The sequence below is a fragment of the Urocitellus parryii genome, chromosome 5 (genome assembly GCF_045843805.1).
Source record: "Urocitellus parryii isolate mUroPar1 chromosome 5, mUroPar1.hap1, whole genome shotgun sequence".
NCBI classification, from domain to species: Eukaryota; Metazoa; Chordata; class Mammalia; order Rodentia; family Sciuridae; genus Urocitellus; species Urocitellus parryii.
Window position 1 is genome coordinate 186926534 of NC_135535.1, and position 25189 is coordinate 186951722.

The 25189-nt window shown below is 38.7% G+C and overlaps 2 protein-coding genes across 2 annotated transcripts; one reads left to right on the forward strand and one right to left on the reverse strand.

Moving 5' to 3' along the window:
• Nucleotides 1-1935: 1935 nt before the first annotated feature.
• Nucleotides 1936-18647, forward strand: Taf5 (TATA-box binding protein associated factor 5). The gene is made up of 11 exons (XM_026401149.2): nucleotides 1936-2500; nucleotides 5560-5797; nucleotides 9237-9552; nucleotides 10285-10448; nucleotides 10558-10693; nucleotides 12720-12840; nucleotides 13478-13607; nucleotides 16080-16244; nucleotides 17026-17203; nucleotides 17385-17562; nucleotides 17661-18647. Exons 1-11 carry the CDS (start codon nucleotides 1942-1944, stop codon nucleotides 17876-17878), a joined length of 2403 nt encoding a protein of 800 aa, XP_026256934.1. The 5' UTR covers nucleotides 1936-1941; the 3' UTR covers nucleotides 17879-18647.
• Nucleotides 18648-18711: 64 nt separating this feature from the next.
• Atp5mk (ATP synthase membrane subunit k) lies at nucleotides 18712-25189 on the reverse strand. The gene is made up of 4 exons (XM_026401150.2): nucleotides 25082-25189; nucleotides 20614-20709; nucleotides 20431-20523; nucleotides 18712-18818 (listed from the first exon to the last, which is right to left on the reverse strand). Exons 2-3 carry the CDS (start codon nucleotides 20698-20700, stop codon nucleotides 20434-20436), a joined length of 177 nt encoding a protein of 58 aa, XP_026256935.1. The 5' UTR covers nucleotides 20701-20709; nucleotides 25082-25189; the 3' UTR covers nucleotides 18712-18818; nucleotides 20431-20433.

Below are 25189 nucleotides of genomic sequence, written 5' to 3' on the forward strand. Positions count from 1 at the left end.
AAACAACAACAACAACAACTGTGTCCTACTTATTGGACTGGCGTGGGGGCAAGGACTGAGCCCTAAGTGAGATCCTATCTCTACATAAATAAATAAATGGTCTGGGTGTGTAGCTCAGTGGTAAAGTGCCCTGGCATTCAATCCCTAGTACAAAAGGTGCAGGGGTGGGGGGGGGTGGGAGTGTCTTAGAAAACTAGAATTAGAAAGAATTTTTTTTTTTTTTTTTTTTTTTTTTTGTGGTGCTGAAGATTGGCCTTGTGCATATGAAGCAGGCACTCTACCAACTGACAACTGAGCTATATCCCCAGCCTGGAATTTCTTAATTTGTTAAAGGGCACTGGTAAAAATATCATTATACTTATGTGGCAAACATATTACTTACAAGTAAAACACTAAATTTTCTTTTCCTAAAATATTGAACCAATCAAGCATCTCTACTTTTGTCTTTTTCATTTAATACACATATTCAACACATCAGGACCTCTTTTTTTTTTTTTAATCTTTTTTTTGGCGAGGGGAAGTACCAGGGATTGAACTCAGGGGCACTCCACCATTGAGCCACATCTCCAGTCCTTTTTTCTTGCTTCTTTACAATTAATAAACCCATAAATCTGCTATTCCCTTTCTTAGTTGAAAATGCTCCAATGGCTTCATCTTACCTAAGGGAAGAGTGAAAACTCTTGAACAGGATGAGCAATTTTTGTTAGGACTTGATCCCAATTTAATTCTGTTCTCCCTACTTATAGTTGGCCAATATGGTCCAGCCTCTCTCAGTTCTAGCCCTTTGCACCCCACCTTCCTAAGGTGTTCCCACTAGCATGGCAAACTTTTTTTTTTTTTTTTTAAGGCAAAGACAGTAGTTTATTTAGGAAGATAGATATACATTCAAGAGAAAATATGGGCTGTCTCAAGAGTGAGAAGCTGTGCCTTGGGCTGAGGGTCCAATATTTATAGAAAGGCGATATCAGGGGCTGGACTAGAGATGGATCCAGGGTGGAGGTGCACAATTTTGCATCAGTTTTTTCCTCCCTTGAGTGTTTTCCTTATTTTACAAGGCTGTGGGCCAAAGGCATGCTACTTAAGATTATAACTGTGTTTTCTGCATCTCAAGGCTTTTGGCCATTTCCATTAAGATCCAGTATTTTTCTCTATCCTAAATCCCAGTCTTACTCTCCTCCCTCACCAGACTTGGATCCCTCAATTTTAAGGGTTAGAGTAAAGATCTGGATTCTTCCGCTTCTTCACGCTAGCAAGGGACCATGACCCTGCCTAGTAGGGAATCAAAAATCTACCTTGATTGAGGGGGTGGTGGTGCACACGGGTAATCCCAGCATTTTGGGAGGCTGAGACACGAGGATCACGAGTTCAAAACCAGCCTCAGCAAGGGCAAGGCACTAAGCAACTCAGTGAGACCCTGTCTCTAAATAAAATACAAAATAGGGCTGGGGATGTGGCTCAGTGGCCGAGTGCTCCGGGGTTCAATCGCGGTGCCCACCCCCCCACCCCACCCCCGCCGCAACCAAAAAATCCTGAATTTCCATCTTCACATTTCCTTTTTCTTGTGTGAATTTTGACAAGTTATTTAACCTCTTTGGGTTTCGGTTAAGCCATTCGTTAAGTCCACAGGGAAAATGGGGACAAGATTGCTGAATTAAATGACATATCATGTAAGATGTCTATCACAGTGCGTGTATATAGCTGGCCAGCAATAATTGGTAATTATTATCAAGCAAATGTAATAGGCGGTCACCAGCTCCCACTTCCTGCCTGCCCTTCACTCACTTTTGAAAGTAGCTCTCACGCCTATTCCTTTCCTCCTTCTCTTTCGCCCCTCCTCCTGCCGTAAATTGCCTACCACAGAGGTCGTGAAATGCTCCTCCCCGCCCTCCATGTGGCGAAAACGCAATCACGCTTGACGGCGCGAGGTGGCTCAGCCGCAAGATGGCGGCGCTGGCGGAGGAGCAGACGGAGGTGGCGGTCAAGCTAGAGCCTGAGGGACCGCCAACGCTGCTACCTCCACAGGCGGGCGACGGCGCAGGCGAGGGTAGCGGCGGCACTCTCAACAACGGCCCCAACGGCGGCGGCGGGAACGTTGCGGCATCGTCATCGGCTGGCGGGGATGGCGGGACCCCCAAGCCCGCGGTGGCTGTCTCTGCTGCTGCCCCGGCGGGGGCGGCCCCGGTGCCCGCCGCTGCTTCAGAGGCCGGCGCTCCCCACGACCGACAGACTCTGCTGGCGGTGTTGCAATTCCTACGGCAGAGTAACCTCCGCGAGGCCGAGGAGGCGCTGCGCCGTGAGGCCCGGCTGCTGGAAGAGGCAGTGGCGGGCTCCGGAACCCCGGGAGAGGTGGACGGTGCCGGCACTGAGGCGGCGAGCGCGCTTCTCAGCCGGGTCACGGCCTCTGCCCCCGGCTCTACGGCCTCCGATCCTCCCAGCACTGGTGCTTCAGGGGCCACAGTCGTCTCAGGATCAGCTTCAGGTTCTGTGGCTCCGGGGAAAGGTGAGCCGCGGTGTCCAGGGTAAGAAGGACCGGCTCAAAGGGGAGCAAGCCGGGAAGGCAGGGGCTGGCAGGCCTGCACCTCTGCGGGCTTGTTTTGAATTTCCTGGGCCCGCCTCTAGGGCCACATGCCCGCCCCTTTCTCCAGTGCGCCGGCTGCGCAGTCAAACCCTCTTCCTAGCTGTCAGTTCCAGCTAGAGGCTGAGCAGAGCTTATTGAGCAGCGGGATGCATGGGGAAGAGGGGCGCAGAAAGGCGGGGAGCTCAGATTTTTGATTTTCCTCTTATTGGACTTTTGAGCCTTGGGCAGGTCCGCACTAACACTATTTGTACAGTTCTCTACTATTGTTCTATAAGTACTTTAAGTTATATGTTTTAATTTTCCCAGTGGAACTCTGAGGTAGACATTACTTCCACTTTAGAGATGAGGAGGAAACAGATTTCTTGAGGACTTGCTTTGGACCACTAAGCCAGGGACTGATCGAACACAGTGTTGTCAATATTACTCAAAATATGGGCCATGTACCACCAGTGTTAAATGTTTTGAGGATGCAAATTGTTAGGCATCAGTCCAGGTTCTGACTATCTAGAGGTGAAGTCTGTGAATCTGCAATAAGTGCTTTTAAGGAGTATTAATGTATGGCAGAATTTGAGAGCCACAAATTCAGGAACAGGTGTGGGACAGACCTTTTTGTCCCTACTGGTTTTACTTGTGTGTTGCCTGTTCCTAAGGTTGAGTTTTTTCTATTCAATAGGTTATTATGAGGCTCAGATATATATGAAATGCCTAATTCTGAAAAGTTCATGCTTCTGTATTCATTCCTGACACTTGTGACCCCCACTTTCTCTCAGCAACTGTTGTCACAAAGTCCATGCAGTGAAACTTTTATGGGATATAAGATGTCAAAGGTGGGGCTGGGGAATGTGGCTCAAGTGGTAGCGCGCTGGCCTGGCATGTGTGCGGCCCGGGTTCGATCCTCAGCACCACATACAAACGAAGATGTTGTGTCCGCCGAGAACTAAGAAAAAATAAATAAATATCAAAATTCTCTGTCCCCCACTCTCTCTAAAAAAAAAAAAAAAAAAAGATGTCAAAGGTGATCAATAAATGTTGAATTAAATTATCCAGTTCAGCCCTCTCATGGCTAAGTTAATCTGTATTTAGGAGGCCTAATCTTTGCAGCATTGCCAAAAGTGAAGTTTGAATACATAGCATTTTAATCCATAAATAGAAATGTGCTAAAATGTGATTGAGAAGAATCTTTTTTAAAATAGTTTTTTAGTTGTCAATGGATCTTCTTTCTATCTATCTATCTATCTATCTCTTTATATGTGGTGCTGAGGATCAAACCCAGGGCCTCACACATACCAGGCAAGTGCTGTACCACTGAGCCACAACTCCAGCCCCAGAGAAGAATCTTTTTTGGGGTAGGGTTACTGGGGTTTGAACCCAGGGCCTTAAGCATTGCTAGGGAAGCATTCTATCACTGAGCTACATCCCCAGCCTCCCTGTCCTTTATACACACACGCAAACATACATACATACACACACACTCACGTGCACATACCACTGTTTCTTTCACGTTTTAATTTCAAGACAGGATCTTGCTAAGACTTTGAACTTGTCATCCTCCTTCTCAGCTTCTTGAGTGAGATTGCAGGCGTGTTCTACCAAAAATCTTTTCTGAATACTGAATTTTGTGAATGAACTGTAAAACAAATCATATTGTTTGTTATATTGCTATTATCTCTTATCGCTTCAGAAGCCTTTTTACTTATTTTGGTTCTGAGAATTGGACTCAGGGACACTTTATTACTGTGCTACATCCCCAGCCCTTTTAAAAAATATTTTTAAATTTTGAGACCAGGTCTTGCTAAGTTGCTTAGGGCCTTGCTAAGTCGTTTATTATCATTATTTTTTTGGTACTGAAGACTGAACCCAGGGACTATTAACCACTGAGCCACATCCCCAACCTTTTTTATTTTTAATTTTGAGACAGTGTCTCACTAAGTTTTTCAGGGCTTAAGTTGCTGAGGTTGGCCTCGGACTTGCTATCCTCCTGCCTCAGCATCTTGAATGGCTGGGATTGTAGGTGTGTGCCACCATGCCCATCACTTCAGAAGCTTATTTTTAGATCTTAACTGAGAAACCAGAAAGGAGGAAAAGAAGCCATAAGAGTGATCCATAGCTGTGAACCCAGCAGTAGAGTGTTTGCTTAGCATGACTAAGGCCTTAGGTTCAAAACCCAGTATTGTCAGGTTTTATTGACAACTGTATCATTGTTTGGCATTGCTATGTTACTAAATACCCATGTTTTCTGCCTTGAAATAGTGGTTATGGAGGTTGCTTTAAGCTTATATAATTGAGTAACAACTCATCATCTTTTGGAGATAATAAAAGGCATCCTAAAATGCTGACATTTCACATGTGTACATATGAAAATAACACAAGATAGAAAGCATTGGGCTGGGGATATAGCCCAATTGGCAGAGTGTTTGCCTCGCATTCACAAGGCCCTGGGTTCAATTCCCATCACCCCCCCAACCCCTTCCCCCCCCACACACACACGAGACAGAAAATGTTGCAGCAATGTCACAAATTATTTGGGTAGCTCAGAGAGTGGGAAATGTTTATGGCTGGTGGCTTGGTGGTGGGAGATGCCGTTTGCACTGAGCCTTGAGAGGAGATTAATAAACTGTTTGATTTGCATGTATTTATGTGTGTGGTGCTGGGGATTCAATCCAGGGCCTCATCCCTGCATATATGATCTTTTATACAATTTGTGTTTAAAAATAATGTAATTCTAGGAAAAATATTGAATTTTTTGTTATTGATTTCAAAACTTATTTTAAGATGTGTACATGTGAAGGGGTTTTGGCCTGGGTAACTGAAACAAGTGCAAAATCCTATTAAAAGATTATGTGATTGGGTTGGGGAAGAGAGGTTGAGAGGAAAGGGACAAACTGAGAAACAGTTTACTTTTGAGCCATATCAAAATAGCAGTAGTCACATGGTACATATCAGATCATTTTCTTAAAAGTTGTCTTTCATTTTTTAAACAGTTGGAAATGTAGCTGTGGAAGACCAGCCAGATGTCAGTGCTGTCTTGTCGGCCTACAACCAACAAGGAGACCCCACAATGTATGAAGAATACTATAGTGGACTGAAACACTTCATCGAATGTTCTCTGGACTGCCATCGGGCAGAATTATCCCAACTCTTTTATCCTCTGTTTGTACACATGTACTTGGAGCTAGTCTATAATCAACATGAGAATGAAGCAAAATCATTCTTTGAGAAGTATGTGGATTTTTACATATATTTTATTTATACACGCATACACACAACTGTAATCACACAAATGTAAAATTGCAATTCAGAAAGTACTTTGTGAATCTAGCATAGTATATTATTGAATTGGAGAAGTCAGGAGAAGCTTCCAGAGGAAGCCATACTTAAGGTGAGGTCTGAAGATTGCGTAGGAATTAACCAGATAAAGAAAAGAGGGGAAAACCATATATGAAAGCTCTGTGGCACGAGGGTCATGGTAGCTGCAAAGACTGAAAGAAGACTGTAGTAGTTGGAATAGAGAATGGGGTAGGTTATGATAAAATATGCAGCTGGAAAATTGGTTAGGGGCTAGAACAATAGGTTCTCAGACCACATTGAAATTCTGTTTGTCCTTAGAGCAGAAGAGAGTTGTATTGAGTAGGATTGGATTTGGCTGAGAGTCACTGAAAATAATCATGGTATAAGTAAAATTCTTCTTTTTATCTTTATTCTAAGAGCAATAAGAAACTGATAGATTAGACTGAAAACCCAAGAAGAGACTTAAATATAGACTTAAATATAGTCAAAGTTTATTTCTCATAAAGGTAGAAAAGTTCAGAACTGGTATTAAGGGTCCTTGATTATTGGGGATACAGGCTCCCTTGGCCTTATTGCTCTATCATTCTTGTCATGAAGCTTCCACCATGTGACATGATGGCTTTCTAGCTCTAAGTAGTCATATCTCTGTTATAGTCAGCAGGGAGGGCCACATTCTTCCTAGAAGATATACACATTTACAATTTTTCAGCCAGTGGTTATACTAGATACAAAGGAGGTAGGGAATGTGGTCTTAGGTGTCTATATGCCTAGCTAATATTCAGGTGTTTTGGATATTTGGGGGGTAGTGAGGCATTTCTGCTATAGAAGTCATTGGAGGGCTATGTCATTATTAAATGTGCAACTTCAGGGATCTTTCTTGCATGGTATGGGGAACAGATGGTGAGGAGACTGACTATTGATTGATCAGTCTTAGAAATTTCTGAATGGTTCTCATTAGGGCTGATATTCCTTCTTTCCCTAGGTCATTTGCCAATGCAAGGAGATATTGTTTTTTGTTTTTATTTGTTTTGGTGGTCATAGTGATTAGGGGAAGGAGCAAGGATACTGAATGTTCTAGGATAGGCAGGTAGTATACTTAAAGAATTGTCCTACCTCAAATGCTAATAGCATTTGAGAAACAGGACTAGATCATGGTTGTGGTAGTGGAGGTAAAGAGAAATAGATCAACTGATGAAACACTTGATGGATTGAATATGGAGGTAAAGGAGATGGAAGTATCATTGATAATCCCAGGTTTCTGGCCCCCCAGATGCATAGGGATTCCCTTCAGCTGACATAGAAAACTCTGGAAGAGGACTTGGTTTGTCAGGTGTGAGAATAGTCTTAGTTGCAATTCAGATATGCTCCAACTCATTTAAGTAACCTCCAAACCTTATCAATCAATAGTCACCTTTTCCCCTTCTTCCTGTTTTTCCCTTGTTATAAGAGCTTAGAGAAGTAAGGAATGGAATCATAAATTGGAGTTATGTGCAATATTGATGGATATGGATGTGATTGTAGGAGAATATAAAATTAATAAGAGAACTATGTCCAAGCCTCGGGGAGCTCTAGCATTTAATGGTCAAATATAAGATAAAGGCTAGTAAAAAAGGGAAGAAAATCAGGAGAGTGTTGAGCTGTAGAAGCCAAGGGAAAGCAGCATTTAATAGTTTGAATGAGAGCTCTTTAAGGCAAGTAATAGAGCTTGAAGCCAGGACTTGTCAGATAACACGGTAGTGATAGAGGAACAATAGAACTCTTATGTCATTGTATACATTTATTATAGTAGGATGCTTCATAGAAAGTATAGAAATGCTCTGTAGCTTAGTATTCTTAAAAAATATTAAGGTTGACAATGACAAAACTTCTACTCTGGAAGCTAATTTCTCTTACAGTACTGTCATCAAAAAACCTCTTGTTAGCTGGGCACAGTGGCACCTTCATGTAATCCCAGTGGCTCTGGAGGCTGAGGCAGGAGGATCTTGAGTTCAAAGTCAGTCTCGGCAATGGCAAGGTACTAAGCAAGTCATTGAGACCCTGTCTCTATATAAAATACAAAAAAAGGGTTGGGGATGTGATTGAGTGATTGAGTACCTCTGAGTTCAATCCCTGGTACTCCCTCCCCCCCCCCAAAAAAAAAAATACCTCTTGCTCTTCCAGTCTCATGTTATAGCCATCTCCCCTCATAGGAAGATAGGAAGCTGAAATATCATAGAGGACTCTGTCTCCCAGACAGTTATGGACAAGCTCAGCCTTTGCCAGGACCCCACCATGCTCAGATGAAGGTAATAGGCAGTGATTGATATGAACCCCAAGAGGCTGAGATTTCTAGTTTCATTCAAATCTTAGAAACTCTGAGTCATTTAATGATGAGTCTATATGGGTAACAAGTAATAGTTTAGCAATCCATTGATATTGTATCTCAGAGCTAGAACTCTATATCTTAAATCATTGTTTTCTTTTTTGGTACTGAGGGTTGAACCCTGGGGCACTCTACCACTGAGCCACATCCCCAGTTCTTTTTATTTTGAGATAGGTAGACTTGCTAAGTTGCTGAGGCTGACCTTGAACTTGGAATTTCCCTGCCTCAGCCTCCAGCGATAGTCATTGTTTTATAAATATTTTTCTTTAATGCTGCTCTTAGTGCCAAATATATATCTTTAATTTTACTTTTTAGGAAAGTTAAGATTTGTTAAAACAGAGAAGCACGTTTAAATTTACTAATTGTTTGTAAGGCTGAAGGCTTTATTTAATTGCTTTTGGAATAGTAAATGGAAATGCTTATTGTTTGTTATCAATATTTGTTCTTTAGTAATAGTATTAAATATAAGTATTTAATAAATGTTTGATATTAAGAACATTGGGAATAATTAAAAATGGTGGATTTATGAGAATCCATGTATTGATTGTTGTTGAGGCTGTAATAGGTACATTGAATACACTCTATAACATTTTCTGCTTTTATATGTGTTTGAAATTTTTTATAATAAAGTTTTAAAATGTAGGGTTTAAAGAAAAAATAATTCAGCAAAGTAAGAGCTCTGACATTCTCAAACGTCTATCAAAGATGGTAAACAAAAGAAACTGTCTACCAGTGGTGGGTATCTTATCTTTCATTCACTTATGATGTTTATTTCAAATTCTTCTCTTAAAAATGTTAATGATAAATTTCATTAGAGAATTAAATTGGTCATTTTTAGGACAAATTTAGAAACTGAATTATAGTAATTTTTAAATGAGTTACTTCTGGTCCTACAGCTTAGCTCAGGGTTTTCTGAAAATATTCTGGGATGGTTTATAAATATATGGGGGAAAGGCAGATCCCTTGATGATTACATTGAAAAATGACTTTTTAAAATCACTGAAACAGGTTCCATGGAGATCAGGAATGTTATTACCAGGATGACCTACGAGTATTATCTAGTCTTACCAAAAAGGAACACATGAAAGGGAATGAAACCATGTTGGATTTTCGAACAAGTAAATTTGTTCTGCGTATTTCCCGTGACTCGTACCAACTCTTGAAGAGGCATCTTCAGGAGAAACAGAACAATCAGATATGGAACATAGTTCAGGAGCACCTCTACATTGACATCTTTGATGGGATGCCGCGTAGTAAGCAACAGATAGATGCGATGGTGGGAAGTTTGGCAGGAGAGGCTAAACGAGAGGCAAACAAATCAAAGGTATGGGAATAAACCTAAGAACTATATAATGCAGATTATGAAAAATCATAACATTTTCATCTACATAATTTATATTTTTTTGTAGCTAGTTTGAGAATAATTTTACACTGTATTTAAAATTTCATGCCCTAAGGACGGTGTATATATGTGAGGATTTGGGAATAATTGCATTAACAGAACCCTGACTACAGTGGCTGAAACAAGTAAGGGGTTTATCTTCAAGTGAAATGAAATGCAGAGGAAGGTCCTCTAGGACTGGCATGATAGCTTTACAATGCCATCAATGTCCCTGGCTCTTTCAAGTTTTGGTCCACCACTTTTAGAATGTGACCTTTTTTGTGCTCACAAATGGCTGTTGCAGTGCCAGCATTGCAACTACTAGGAAGGAAAAGGGGAAAGGACAAAAGGCCGACTGAGTCTCCTTTTTTATCAAGGAGATAAACTTTTTTTTTTTTTTGGTAAACCATACCCAATATAGTCAGAATTATGTTATATGTCCATTCCTAGTTGCAAGGGAGCCTGAGAACAGAAATGATTTAACTACTCCAATAAAATCAGGGTTCTGTTAGTAAAGAAAAAGGGGCATATGGCTATTGGTAAACAAATTCAGAACCCTGCCTTGGGGCATAAATTACTATATTGTAATTGTGATTCATCCTGTCAAAGATGTGCAAAGAGTATATTAATGAACAAAAAATTAATTTAAAAAATGCCGGTTCTTTTGACTTGTAGGTATTTTTTGGTTTGTTAAAAGAACCAGAAATTGAGGTACCTTTGGATGATGAGGATGAGGAAGGAGAAAATGAAGAAGGAAAACCTAAAAAGAAGAAGCCTAAAAAAGATAGTATTGGATCCAAAAGCAAAAAACAAGATCCCAATGCTCCACCTCAAAACAGGTGAGGAAGAAACCTCAGCATTTGTATGGAGCTTTAAGATATGTTACACAGGATTCGAGTTTGTTAATATTCAAACAGTAATTCCCACTCTCCCTACTTACCCCCACAGAATCCCTCTTCCCGAATTGAAAGATTCAGATAAGTTGGATAAGATAATGAATATGAAAGAAACCACCAAACGAGTGCGCCTTGGGCCAGACTGCTTACCCTCCATTTGTTTCTATACTTTCCTCAATGCTTACCAGGTTGGTAAAATAATTGGACAATATCTGCCTAGAGAGTCGTATAAAATGGTGATTTACCATTAGGAGAAATGTAAATGTGTTAACTAAAATGGAGTTTTGTCATTTAAATTATTGATATAATTTAAAGATGGGAAAAGAGAATCGGATGCTATAGAGAATAGATAGAAGGCCATGTTTAAAAGACCCTTGCTTATACTTGTCCCTCATTTCACTGATTAGAATTCTTCCAGCCTTTGACTGGTTCATCCGTATTGAATTTGGTGTAAAAATTCATATAAATTTAATATTTTTTTGGTTTGTTTTTGGTTTTTTGTGGTGCTGGGATTGAACCCAGGGCCTTGTACATGCGAGGCAAGCACTCTACCAACTGAGTTATATCACCAACCCTAAACTTAATATTTTTTATTAAGCATTCTACATGTCTTGCCAGGGATGGTGGTGTACTTCTGTAATCCCAGCGACTGGGGAGGTTGAGGCAGGAGAATTTCAAGTTCAAGGTCAGCCTCAGCAATTTAGCCAGGCTCTAAGCAATTTAATGAGATCCTGTCTCAAAAAGTGAAAAGGGATATGTTGCTTGAGATACTGGCATATGAATTGTGATATCTGCAGCATTCTCTTCCTCATTGGGCTAAGCCAAATCAGGATAGGTTAGGTGGGCAGACTTGTGCATAATCTCTTAGAGAAAGCAGGTTAACTGGCCTTTTCCACTGGGGGTGGCCACCATGTTTCTTGAACATGAGATGGAGACATGTGGCCTGGATTCGTAGCTAATGAGAAATTGGAGTTGCCCCCCCAAACTCTAGAATGCATCCCCTCCTGTTTATGGGGCTTTCCCTGTGTTGTGAGCCTTAAGACTCCTCCAGGACAAAACCCTGCAGGCCGATAGAAGCTTGGTAGAAGAAGTTTAGTCCCCCTACCTTTAATTTAAACCAGGAACATGAGTAACCTGTAAAATAGGAAGACACTTAAACTCAGAGAAATGAAATGACTAATTCAAGGTCACACATTGATAGGGATGGATTCCAGATTTCCTGATTTCCTTATTGACCTGCACTATCTTTCAAATCCCACATCACCCATTTTATGGATGAAACCATGGGGATATTGAAGAGTGGACTGAATAGTCACTGCCTGGCCCCTGGAGCCTGATGCATAACTCTTTTCTCACTTAAATGATTACATTTAAGTGAGATAAGAGTTGCTGGTTGCCCTAACCCTATAGAATGTAAGCCCCATTTTGTTGGGGACCATCTTGCCACCCCAAGGAGAAAACTACACAATAATGAAACTGACAGAGATGACAGCTGAGTTGTGAGATGGAAAGAGCTGGAGACTGGATAGTGTCTTGACTACTTGGATCTAACCATGCCTTAAGCTGGTGTAACTCTGGACATTTCCTTTATGTGGGCCCAGACCCCCCCCCCCTTATGAAAGTTTGATATGGATTTTTGTCACCTGCAGCCAAAAGTGTCTTAATTAATCCATGCCATAAGTTGTATATTGTTCTCAAAAATAAATAAAAAATAAAAAGGGCTGGGAATATAGCTTAGTGACAGAGGACCCCTGGGTTCAACCTCCAGTACAAACAAAACCAAAATAACAACAAAAAACCCTATGTATCTTAATAGATACAATAAGCTACTGATGATATATTCAGTAAACTACAAAAAACAACATATGCTTCCTGTTATGTTCTCCATAGATAGAGGGCAAAAAGTGGGTAAATAATAACATGTTTTTCAAATAAGAGCTTTCAGACATGGGTTTTAAAGAGAGAGAGAGAGAATTTTAATATTTATTTTTTAGTTTTCGGCAGACACAACATCTTTGTTTGTGGTGCTGAGGATCAAACCCAGGCCGCACGCATGCCAGGCGAGCGCGCTACCGCTTGAGCCACATCCCCAGCCCCTCAGATGATCTTTTTATATGAGAAAAATAGCCATCATTATGAAATCTCTAACATATGGTTGTATGTTTTTTCCTTTAAAAGAATAGTGTTTAGTCTAAAACTTCTTTTTATCGGCAGGGCCTCACCGCAGTGGATGTCACTGATGATTCTAGTCTGATTGCTGGAGGTTTTGCAGATTCAACAGTTAGAGTCTGGTCTGTGACACCCAAAAAGCTTCGTAGTGTCAAACAAGCATCAGGTAACTGAGATGACTTTTTGGGGTGTGAGCTTTCCATTAGTCTACGCCAGTCTTGATTCCATGGAATATACATAGGAGATATTGATTTTTTCAGAAATTCACTTAATTTCTGTAAAGATGCTAACATTTCCAGCAGTGAAAAAGCATCAGAATAGCTATTAGGAGACTGGGGTGGTAGTATTCTTCTACTATTTAAAATCTTAAATAATAGAAGAATACTTTTTGTTTCAGCCATAAAATTGGGTAAAAAAGATCTAATAAGTTCAGAATTCCATTTTTAAAGTTTTTTTTTTTTTTTGGCTAAACTTAAATTATCTAACCATAGTAACACATTTAAAATTATTGTGTATTTACATAGTTTTCATTTTTGTAAAACATTGTGGTATAATGGAAAAACTTGAATTTCAATCTAGTTCCAATACTGAGTACCTGTGTGCACTCTAGCAAACCAACTGTTCTGAACCTCAGTTTCATCTTCTGCACACTGGGATGATATCACCTAATTTAGAGATGTTAGCACAGTGGTTGGTATATAGGAAGAACTGTTCAAATGTTAGTTCTTCTCCTGAACTATAATGTGATTGTCTTAAAATGTTTTGATTAATGTACTTTAAAAAATATTTCTGGACCATTTTAGATCTTAACCTCATAGACAAAGAATCAGACGATGTCTTAGAAAGAATCATGGATGAGAAAACTGCAAGTGAGTTGAAGATTTTATATGGTCACAGTGGGCCTGTCTATGGAGCCAGCTTCAGTCCAGATAGGTAAAATACAAACAATAAAAATTAAATACTGCTATACCATGTAGAGGTAATATAAAAATATCTGGAAGGTATTTTTATATTACCTCCATATTACAGAGGTAATATCTGGAAGCATAGTACAAATGCCTGGAAAATTTTCTTAGAAAAATCTCATGGTTGCCTGTCATTCATAACCTTTTTTTAAAAAACTTTATTTATTTATTTATTCATTCATTCATATGTGGTGCTAAGGATCGAACCCAGGGCCTTGCATGTGTGGGGCGAGTGCTCTACCACTGAGCCATAACCCCAGACCTCATTTATAACCTTTTATAATCTTGCCATTTGCTAATTCATTTTGGGGAACTGGTGTACAAGATAGCAACTTCATATATACCTCAATTTATAGACTTCAAGACGCCCAGTTCTGGGCTGGGGTTGTGGCTCGGTGATAGAACACTTGCCTAGCATGTGTAAGGCACTGGGTTTGATTCTCAGTACCACATATAAGTAAATAAATGAAATAAATGTCCATCAATAACTAAAAAAAATTTTTTTTTAAAGATGCACAGTTCAGAGCTAACTGGGTTTCGAAAATCAGCTTTAGCTTTGTATAACCCTAATTAGGGGTTGAATTGCTTGAGTCCTTGCTTTGTGTCTGTTGGTACATAAAAAATAAATTCCTGACATTAATGGCATACTAACTATAAACTGGAACTTTATCTTTTGTATAATCAGAAGATAAAGAGGGCTGGGGTTGTGGTTCAGAGTTAGAGAGCTCATCTGGCATGTGTGAGGCACTGGGTTTGATCCTCAACACCACATAAAAATAATTAATAAATAAAATAAATATCATGTCCATCTACAACTAAAAAAAAAGTACTAAAGACTGCCTTTTTTCTTTGTTTTTCCATATTTTTATTGGTGTACTATATTTATACATCATGTTTGGGATTTGTTATTCAATACTGGAACATGCATAAAATATAACATATTATTTGGAAAAAAAAAAAAAAAGTACTAAGAAATCCAGGCACTGTTGTATGTGATGTGTACTTGTAAGCTTAACAACTCAGGAGGCTGAAGCAAGAGGATTGTGTGTGAGACTTGCCTCGGCAACTTAGTAAGACCATGTCAAAAATTAAGAAGATACTAAAAGGAAATATATAATTGCTATTGCTATTTTAGGTCTTCCCTTTAGCCATATGATTCCAAGGTATGTATGTAGTTATTTACCTGTTTTTTCATGATCTGTAATGTATAGTAATGGGTTGGGTATTTTATATTCATAAGACCATCTGTATCTTACTTAGCTAGATAAAAGCTTTCAATCTATTAAGATTTCCCTCTTGAAATTTTTTTTCCCCCCGTGGTGCAGGGGATTGAACCCAGGGCCTGTACATGTGAGGCGAGGCAAGCACTCTACCAACTGAGTTATATATCCCAGTCCCTCCTCTATGAAACTTTTTGAATGAGTTTTTGTTGTTTGACAGATAATATATTATATATATATATTTATATATATATATAATATATATATAATATATTTATATATATATTTTTTTAAATTTATTTTTAGTTGTTGATAGACCTTTATTTATTTATAAGTGGTGTTGAGAATCGACCTTAGTGCCTTGCACATGCCAGGCAGGTGTGCTGCTGCTGAGCCACAGCCCCAGCCCCAGACAGATCATGATACATTTTTATTTGATTTCAGATTTAATTCTGATTTTAGTGAAAACTGTCAGGTTTTGTATTTATCCTTGTAGAGTATTATTACCATGTTTGTAGTCTGCCTACTGCCCATAAAAGCCTTTTTTTTTTTTTTTTTTTTTGCAGTGGTGGGTGCTGGAGATTAAACCCAGGGCTTTACATACATGCAAAGCACATGCTATACTGCTGAGCTGCACTTCCAATCCCCTCTTTAATTCTTAAACAATTTATATAGGATAGGAAAATAGCATCTCCATTTTAGAGCCAAAAATTGTTGAGTTTTACATGGCAGCACATTTCTTTTTTTTTTTTTTAATATTTATTTTTTACTTCTTGGCGGACACAACATCTTTGTTTGTATGTGGTGCTGAGGATCGAACCCGGGCTGCACGCATGCCAGGCGAGCGTGCTACCGCTTGAGCCACATCCCCAGCCCAAAGCCAGCAGCACATTTCTTAAACTTTCCCAATTAAGCTTATTTGACTATACATTTTATTACTCAACATTATTTTTTTCTAAAGAACTGACATTTATCCTTTTATTTTAAAATAATCTCATTCAGTAGGTGTTCACTGTAAGTAATGTCAAGGCTAACATTTGGTTTTAACAATAGTTTAGTACTTTCAGCTTTTGTATCTGTGAATTCCATGTATAAATTGAGAGTGATGTAACATGTTAATAAGTTATATTTAATGTTCAAATGTAAGGAAAATCTGGGCAGGTAACCAAATGTTATTTTGGGAATATAATCTGGGAATGTACCAATTTTTCTTCTCTCAGGAACTACCTGCTTTCCTCTTCAGAGGATGGAACTGTTAGATTGTGGAGCCTTCAAACGTTTACTTGCTTGGTGGGATATAAAGGACACAACTATCCAGTATGGGACACACAGTTTTCTCCATATGGATATTATTTTGTATCAGGGGGCCACGACCGAGTAGCTCGGTAAGAACATGGTAATCTTGTGATTGTGTTTATTCAGTGAACATATGGTTTCTTATTGAGCATTACCAACTTCATCCAAACTAATTTTCCATTATTTAAGAAAAAACAACTTTTGGAGAACATATGAATTTATAGCTATTATTTGAAAATGAATTTGGGACAGGAGTTACCATATCAATATGTCTATACCAAGAGTCCTGCTTTTTTTAAAGTTAGCTTATAAAATCTCCCCCATTAGATGATTATTTCTTCCATTACCACTTTGAGTAGCTTTGTTTCCCTCTCATTGTCTCTTTAAAAGTTCCAGATGAGGTAGCTCAGGTTAGAAACTAATTATATGGTACACAAAACTAGGGGAAAATATATTTTAATGGTTTAGACTAAACTAGGAGTGAAGAGGAGAAAGGGGCAATATAGAATATTAAGTACAGAAAGTATATAAAATTAAAGAATTATGAGGGGCTGGGGATGTGGCTCAAACAGTAGTGCGCTCGCCTGGCATATGTGCGGCCTGGGTTCGATCCTCAGCACCACAAAGATGTTGTGTCCGCCGAAAACTAAAAAATAAATATTAAAATTCTCTCTCTCTCTCTGAAAAAAAGGAAAAAAAAGAATTATGAAAGCTAAAGATTTGTACCAGATCAATTCTTTTTCTAAACAATGTCTCAGTCATTCCATCTTCTTCCATATAGTTGGCTGGCTTAATGGGAACCCATTTATTTTGGCATTTTACAGTTATAACTCCTAATTATCATCTTTCATATTTCATAATTTTTAAAAGGCTCTGGGCTACAGACCATTATCAGCCTTTAAGGATATTTGCTGGTCATCTTGCTGATGTGAATTGTACCAGATTTCATCCAAATTCAAATTATGTTGCTACGGGCTCAGCAGACAGAACTGTGCGGCTCTGGGATGTCCTGAATGGTAATTGTGTAAGGATCTTCACTGGACACAAGGTATTTTATATAAAACTTCATTATTCCAGCACTTTCCAGATAAATGTATTTTTTAAACTAACCAGTGACTCATACATTTTAAAGATAACATTCATACCACTAAACTGAAATTCTAACTTTGTCTTATTTCCTTAGATATATTTAACTCTACTTTGATACTTTCCATGGAATTCTTTTCTAGGGACCAATTCATTCCTTGACATTTTCTCCCAATGGGAGATTCCTGGCTACAGGAGCAACGGATGGCAGAGTACTCCTTTGGGATATTGGACATGGTTTGATGGTTGGAGAATTAAAAGGCCACACTGACACAGTCTGTTCACTTAGGTTTAGTAGAGATGGTGAAATTTTGGCATCAGGTAATGGCTTTCTGGCAAACACATAAAATATATACAGCAAAATGTCAGAATCTAAATATGACAGATGCAACTAATGGTTTCCTTTGACTTCCCCTTAGGTTCAATGGATAATACAGTTCGGTTATGGGATGCCATCAAAGCATTTGAAGATTTAGAGACTGATGACTTTACTACAGCCACTGGGCATATAAATTTACCTGAGAATTCACAGGAGTTATTATTGGGTACATATATGACCAAATCAACACCAGTTGTACACCTCCATTTTACTCGAAGAAATTTGGTTCTAGCTGCAGGAGCTTATAGTCCGCAATAAACCATCGGTATTAAAGACCTTCTGGAAGCTACTGTTTGAAAAAGGGAGACTAAAAAGCAAATACCTCAGTGATTAATATTTAAGCTACAAAGAATGTTTTTGTCTATATGGATCTGGAAGTATGCTGCTTAGAAAATCTGAACAGGACAGTTCCACGTTTCTACAGCAACCACATTTAACTAATTTCCGTTAGTTGAATAAGAGAGATACTATGTTCGTGGAGGGGACATTTATGGTGCTTTGGATTGTGTGGAAACTATGCATTTTCTGTTCAAATGCTATTTTAATTTATTATGTTTAGAAAAAATTTGATCTTAAAAATTCATCCTGCTTCAACATTCAAATTAAGAAATATAATACTGTCTTGAATTTTAGCTGAAGAATTCTATGAGCATGTATGTTTCTGCTGTAAAAATGAAGTTACTGTATGGCACTCAAGTACTATGTTAAATGACCCACTAACATTTTTCTTGGCCCATGGTTAGTGGAATTTATGTAACTGGGTAGGGTGAACTATAATTCCTTCCTAAGATATAGATGAAGTACAACCACCCACTAACATCTCAATTTATACCTTTTGAGTTTTGAGTGCACCAAAACACTCTTAAAAACAGGTGAAGAGATTTAGCTATCATGTTCTACTTCAGCTAAAATGGCTACATATACAACCTAGTACACTTGAAGTCAGACAGACATTTCAGTTGCTTACCTCCAGTACTGAGCCTTGCTTTGGAAAACTAAAAGATTTAGACCAAGTCACTGCCAGTTTTTGCCTTTGTTGCATTTTGTACAGTTTTTATATTTTTGATATCTTGTAAATAAAGACAACCAGCTTTTCCAGGTTCATAATTTATTGTACAAATTGAATATTACATGATGAGTTGACATTAGCTTCTCCAGGGATGGGAACTTAACAGATGAGGTCACACATTTTAGAATCCTATAAACAAAGCAAAGACAATTTTGACATAAATGTGTTTCAATACTACTTTTAAGTAATTACAAAATAGGACTATTTAAATCCCCAGAAACTGAATGTAAATTCATCAGATTCTTTTAATTTTTTTTTTTTAATTGTAGACACACACAATACCTTTACTTATTGTGTAGTGCTGAGAATCAAATCCAGTGCCTCACACATGCTAGGCAAGTGCTCTACCACTGAGCCACAAACAGCACTCATCAGATTCTCAAACAGGTAAGGCCTAAACAAGGTGTTGCTCGGATTGATGCATTTTAACCTAATACTCCACCTTTAAAGAACTGCCAACAAATTTAGTATGATCTTCAAGGCAAACTACTCCAACAGTCAAGTATATAAAGTAACATTTTAAGTAGCAGAAAGGAGATGTCCATCTGTTATTTAAAATCTGAGGCATAATTTTACATTTTTTTTTTTTATGAGGCTACTACTACTTTCCCCAAATTAGGAGTTAACTTGCATAGAAAATTGGGCAAAATACTACCTCTTTGTAAAGAAGTAGTCATGGATCATTCTGGAATATGCAATCCCTAAGGTCAACAATTTTGACTGGAAAAACTTCACAGAAGAAAATCTCTGAAGGAGAGCTATATTAGATAAAGATGTGGATTTGGGGATTCCTGAATATTACCTGCCACTAAAGCCACAGATAGTTACTCATTTAAGAATGGGCAAGTGAGAGTCTGGGGATATAGCTCAGTTGGTACAGTATGTGCCTTGCATGCACGAGACCCTGGGTTCAATTCCCAGCACCATACACATAAAGGAAGAATGGGCAAATGGAGTCTGAGGAGAAAATATAAGAAAATAAACTTTATGGGGGTTCAGGGAAAAGACAATTCATTATTTGAAAACTGAAACTAGCAAAGAAACTACTGAAAAGAACATTCGTAACTGTATACAAAAGGTCACTTAAGGTTAGGGGAGCAGCTTAAGTGGCAAGAGTGCTTGCCCAGGCTGTACAAGGCCTTGGGTTTAATTCCTAGCACTGCCAAAAAAAGTATTATGTAAAGAGCATACGCAAGTTGTCTAACAAATAAGGACAAAAACAATTTTAAGAAAAATACAAATAGTAAAAAAGGGACACAAGTTTATTTTACTCATCAAATTTGCAAAAATTAGAAACAAGATTCCACATTGGATAGACAAGACATACCCTTACAAAGTTGGTACCCCATAATCTTTGAGAAAGCACTTCAGCCTAAGGAAACATTCATAGATATAGACTATACTTCATGCTCAAAAACATTCATTGTAATATTTATCTTCAAAAAATTCTAGATTTTTTTCTGTGAAGTATAGTTCCTATGTCAATGAACATGTGCATTCAAATCATAAGAAAATAGTTATAAAATTAAAGACATGCCTGAAACTACTGGAAATGAAATAAAATACATTTTTTAAAACGTTAAAAAGAACAAAAATAGATAAATAAGATGGGCAATTTTTTGCTTGCTTGCTTACATGCAATAATATTTGCAAAAAATGACAATAGTTTACTTTTATAGTTGGGGAGGGAAGCCCCTAACATCAAAGTGTCTTAGTTATGGACTTGGAAATGTCAACTTACCATTTATGTTGCTTTCACAGCTGGAGTTTTTTTAGATCTTAGCTTGAAGTATAAGACAGCCAAAGCAATGCCTCCATATGTAGCCAGTACACACTGAAAAAGAAAGAAAAATATAAATAAAAGTTACTGTTATATCCATATTATTGAAAAATACAACTCCTTAAAGATATCATTAATACTTACATTCATTCTACCAGTGAGAGTATAAGAGTTGAAATATTTTTTAATACCAGTGAACTGGAATTGGGCATCATTTTCTGGACCTGCCATTATTTCAATCTTAAAAAAAAAGAAAGCAACAATAAATTGGTTTTGAAGAAATTTAAAATAAAATAGGATTTTTTTCTTAGTTAAAAAACTCTAAAGTCAGTGCAAATAACTATTGTGGTAAAATTTCATCTATGTTTCATCCAACACAGGAGTAGCAAAAATGGTGACAAAAGCCTTGCCAGTTAAGAGGAGCTTTTGGAAGCAGGACTTCATCTTGATTGCTTTCTTTAAAAAAAAAAAAAAAGTTTAGTTGTAGATGGACACAATACCTTTATTTAATTTATATGTGGTGCTGACGATTTAACCCAGTGCATAACATGTGCTAGGCAAGAGCTCTCTTACTGAGCTACAACACCAGCCCCTTGATTATAATTTCATAAACACCCCAGAATATGTCACATCATCCAGCATAGAAAAAGAACACAGTAGTCACTAAGTTCACCCTGAACCAGTATAGCTTAACATTTTTAATTCCAGGTTTTAGTCACATTAGTATACTGTATATTGAATTAACCAATTTTAAGATTAGTTGAAAGTTGGAGCCTATGATACTTTCAAATTTTCTCAGAGAGGTGAATACTAATTAGCTTAATTCTCAGCTCCCTATTATAAGTCACTTAGGACTTCCAAGGGAGGGTAGACAAGGTATCATCTACTAAAAGGAGTTGATACTAGCCACTGAAGATGGTGGGAAAGCTGAAATTCTTAACTTCTTATTCCAAAATAGATAAAGGATGTTGAAATGAACAGTGAAACCAAAAAGTCCAGGAAAAAAACCTGGGCAAACATTTTAATTATCTTAGGAAAGGAAAAATATAGGGCTGGGGATATATAGCTCAGTTGGTAGAATGCTTGCCTCGCATGCACAAGACCCCAAGTTCAATCCCCAGCACAAAAAAAAAAAAAAAAAAAAAAAAAAAAAAAGGAAAACTGCTAGACATAAAATAGAAGTTTGCAAAAAAAAAAAAATTATAAGCTTGCTTGGAGTGTAAACTGGTACAACTTTCCTAAAGCACAACTTGTAGTATCAATTATTTGTATACTCTTCCATTTAGCTAGTTCATTTTTCCTCTAGGAATTTCTTTTTACAGAAATATTATTCCTGTTTCAGCTTCCTGAGTAGTTGGTATGACAGATGTGTGTCACCATGCCAGGAGGCTGAAACAGGAGGATCTGAGTTTGAGGCCATTTGGGAAACATAGCAAGACCCAATTAAAAAAAAAAAAATACTGTGGCCAGGCGTGGGGGCACATGCCAGTAATCCCAACAGCTTGGGAAGCTGAGGAAGGAGGATCATGAGTTCAAAGCCAGCTTCAGCAAAAGTAGGGCATAAGCAACTCAGTGAGACCCTGTCTCTAAATAAAATACAAAATAGGGCTGGGGATGTGGCTCAGTGGTCAAGTGTCCCTGAGTTCATCCCTGGTACCAAAAACAAACAAACAAACAAAATACCCGTTATGAATGGAAAAACTGAAAAGTTCATCAGGATTCTGTTGGAGGAAATAATAATGTGAATAGAACTTTGTGTATCGATGTGGAAAGAGGTCCCCAGGTAATGTTAAAAAAAAAAATCCAATTTCTGTATCTTGGGAGCATATCAATGGTTCTCAAAGTGTAGTCTAGACCACTAAGAAGAATCAGCATGACTGGAAACTTGTTAGAAATGCCAATTCCCAGATTCCACCATAGACCTATTGAATTAGAAACTCTAGGGCCTAACAATCTGTTTTAACAAGGCCACTGATAATTCTAATGAACACTGAAGTAATGGAAACAGAAAATCAAATGTAATTATATATACCCCCCCCCAAAAATATGCCACCAAGACATATTTAGGTGGGCCTGGTGGCACACATCCATAATCCCAGTGATTCGGGAGGCTGTGGTAGGAGGATTGCAAGTTCAAAACCAGTCTCAGCAACTTAACAAGGCCCTAAACAATTTAGGAGACCCTGTCTCAAAATAAAAAGGGCTGGAGATATGACTCAGTGGTTGAATACCCCTGGGTTCAATCTCCAGTACCCCCCGCCCCTGCCAAAAAAAAAAAAAAAAAGCTATGTTCAAAAGGTCACCATAAATATCAGAATATCAGTTGGAAATTCATATGTGTGACCACCTATCTACCACAACTTGGCACACTGTGAGTTCACTGGCAACAGTGATCTCTGGTGGAGATTGGTAAGCAGTGGCAATGACTCAGTTAAGTCTTGAAATGGAAGAGGGAGTTGTTGCTATGGAAACTGGCATGTCTTTGTTGACCATTCAAAGGCCTGCAGGAGCATTCACTTGCAAAGAATTGGCAATGAAAATTTGAGACCTTAATTTGAAAACTGATTTAGAAAGGTTCTTGGATCAATGAAGAAAATCCAAACTTTTTTAGATTCCTTCACAGGCCTTGACCAGTTTAACCCCATTAGGAAAGACTCCATTAAAAGAAAGCTTTATGTCAGTTACCTAGGAGGCTGAAGCAGGTAAACTGCAAGTTCAAGGCCAGCCTCAGCAACTTAGCAAGACCCCATCTCAAAATAAAAAGGGGACTGGGCGACTTGGGTTGTAGTTCAGTGGAAGAGCACTTGCCTGGCATGTGTGAAGCCTGGGTTTGATCCTCAGCACCACATATAAATAAATAAAGTAAAAAATCCATTAGCAACTAAAAATATTTTTTTAAAAAGTGTGTGTGGGGGGACTGGGATGTAGCTCAGTGATGAGCATTCTTGGGTTCAATTCTCAGTACCAAACAAACAAAAAACCCTTTATGATGTATTTTCATATCAACTGTTTCAATTTACTAAACCTATTATAGGATAATTTTTCATTCATTCCATGATACTTTTTAAAAAATTATGGGATGATGTCTTATTTTTGGTACCAGGGATTGAACCCAGGGGGTGCTTAATCACTGAGCCGCATCCCCAGTCCTTTTTTATATTTTAGAGACAGGGTCTCACTGAGTTGCTTAGGGCCTCACTAAATTGTGGACGCTGGCTTTGAACTTACAATTCTCCTTCCCTAGCCTACCACACAGCTGGGATTACAGGCAGGCGCCACCAGGTCTAGTCTGATGTCGGTTCTTGAGAAACCCTACAGAAAACATGCCTTAACTTCGTCAACTCATTAACTGATAACTCCTATTACCTCGTGTCTAACAAAACTTTTTAGGAGGGAGTGGTGTCCAACTGAAACAATATTATGATGCTTTAAATTTCACTCTAATTTACACAACATAGAAGGCTGATGTTCGATGTTTCTCAAAACAACTTTGATCCTAGGAAAGGGCATGGTATAGGAACTGAAATTTAGAGTGTCTTAAAGGAGGTCAACTCAGAAAAGGTTGAGACAGATGGGCAGTGGAAATGTTGCTGGTGTGATAAACAATGGATGTAAGCCTCAAAACATCTAGGTCTGCACCTTTCAATAAAGGGCAAGTTATTTTAGGGCAAAGATCAGGAACCCTCATGTTGGAGTACCCTTTATGGAATAATTGAACTGAAACTTGCTTTTGTCTTTGTCACACCTAAGTTTAGAAAGCTATGTAAATGAAGGAGAAAATCAACTAACACTCCTTGTGAACTTGAGATTTAATGTTAAACGCTGCTTATAGGAAGGTCTAAGTAGATGAATCTCCTCATTTATTTCTAATTAAGCCACTAACCAGTATTAAATATAACCAATCCTTTCAAGCCTGTCTCTGCCTATAAAATGGTCATTTCATTAAAAGCCTAAAATGACCAGTTGCCCTTGCTTTTTCTCTGTTCTTCGATATTGCTATTCTGCTGTCTGATTGGATATCCACCTGGAGTGATGAGTTCATCACTTAGGGGTAAAACCAAACACAAGAGAGAGCTACAGCTCTCCTCTCAGGAAGGCCTTTCGCTGTTCTTACACACACTGAAATCTAACTTGCTTATCGTGCGCAGGCCTGGAGAAAAAAGCAAGGGCCAGGCCACATTAGCTCTCGCTCTGACAAAGGTTGCCGCACAACTAAAGGAGGCTTGGTTGCCAGTTTCTTAATCAAAACTTAGTGTCAACAAACATCCACAGCCATACAGGCGAAAAGAGAGATGGGGTCAGAGTCCTCATTCAATTTTTATCCGTGGGTGACCTTGGGAGACTTCTGCGACGGGTCTCATCTTTTCCCTCTAGAAAAAGCAATTTAAGAGTCTTCGGAAAGCGGCTGAGCCTAACCGCTGCTCTCTGAGGTTTCCTAGCTGCTGCAGGAGCCTTTAGGCCTCGATCCTCATTTTCTCTAGACCCTTTTCCATTCCCCACAGTTCTCCCAAAGAGAAGACCTGGTGGAGTTCCCGAATCAGAAACGGTCAGTCTAGCTCAGCTCCACAAAGCCGAGGTACTAGGTCCGAGCCGGGGAGCCCTCCTGACTTACCTTGTTAAAGCCACAAATTCGACAGGCGACGTCCTTCAACTTACACAGCTATCTCCTGGACCCAGCCGGAAGAAGCCACCTCCTCCGTTCGATTTTAACGGGCCACAG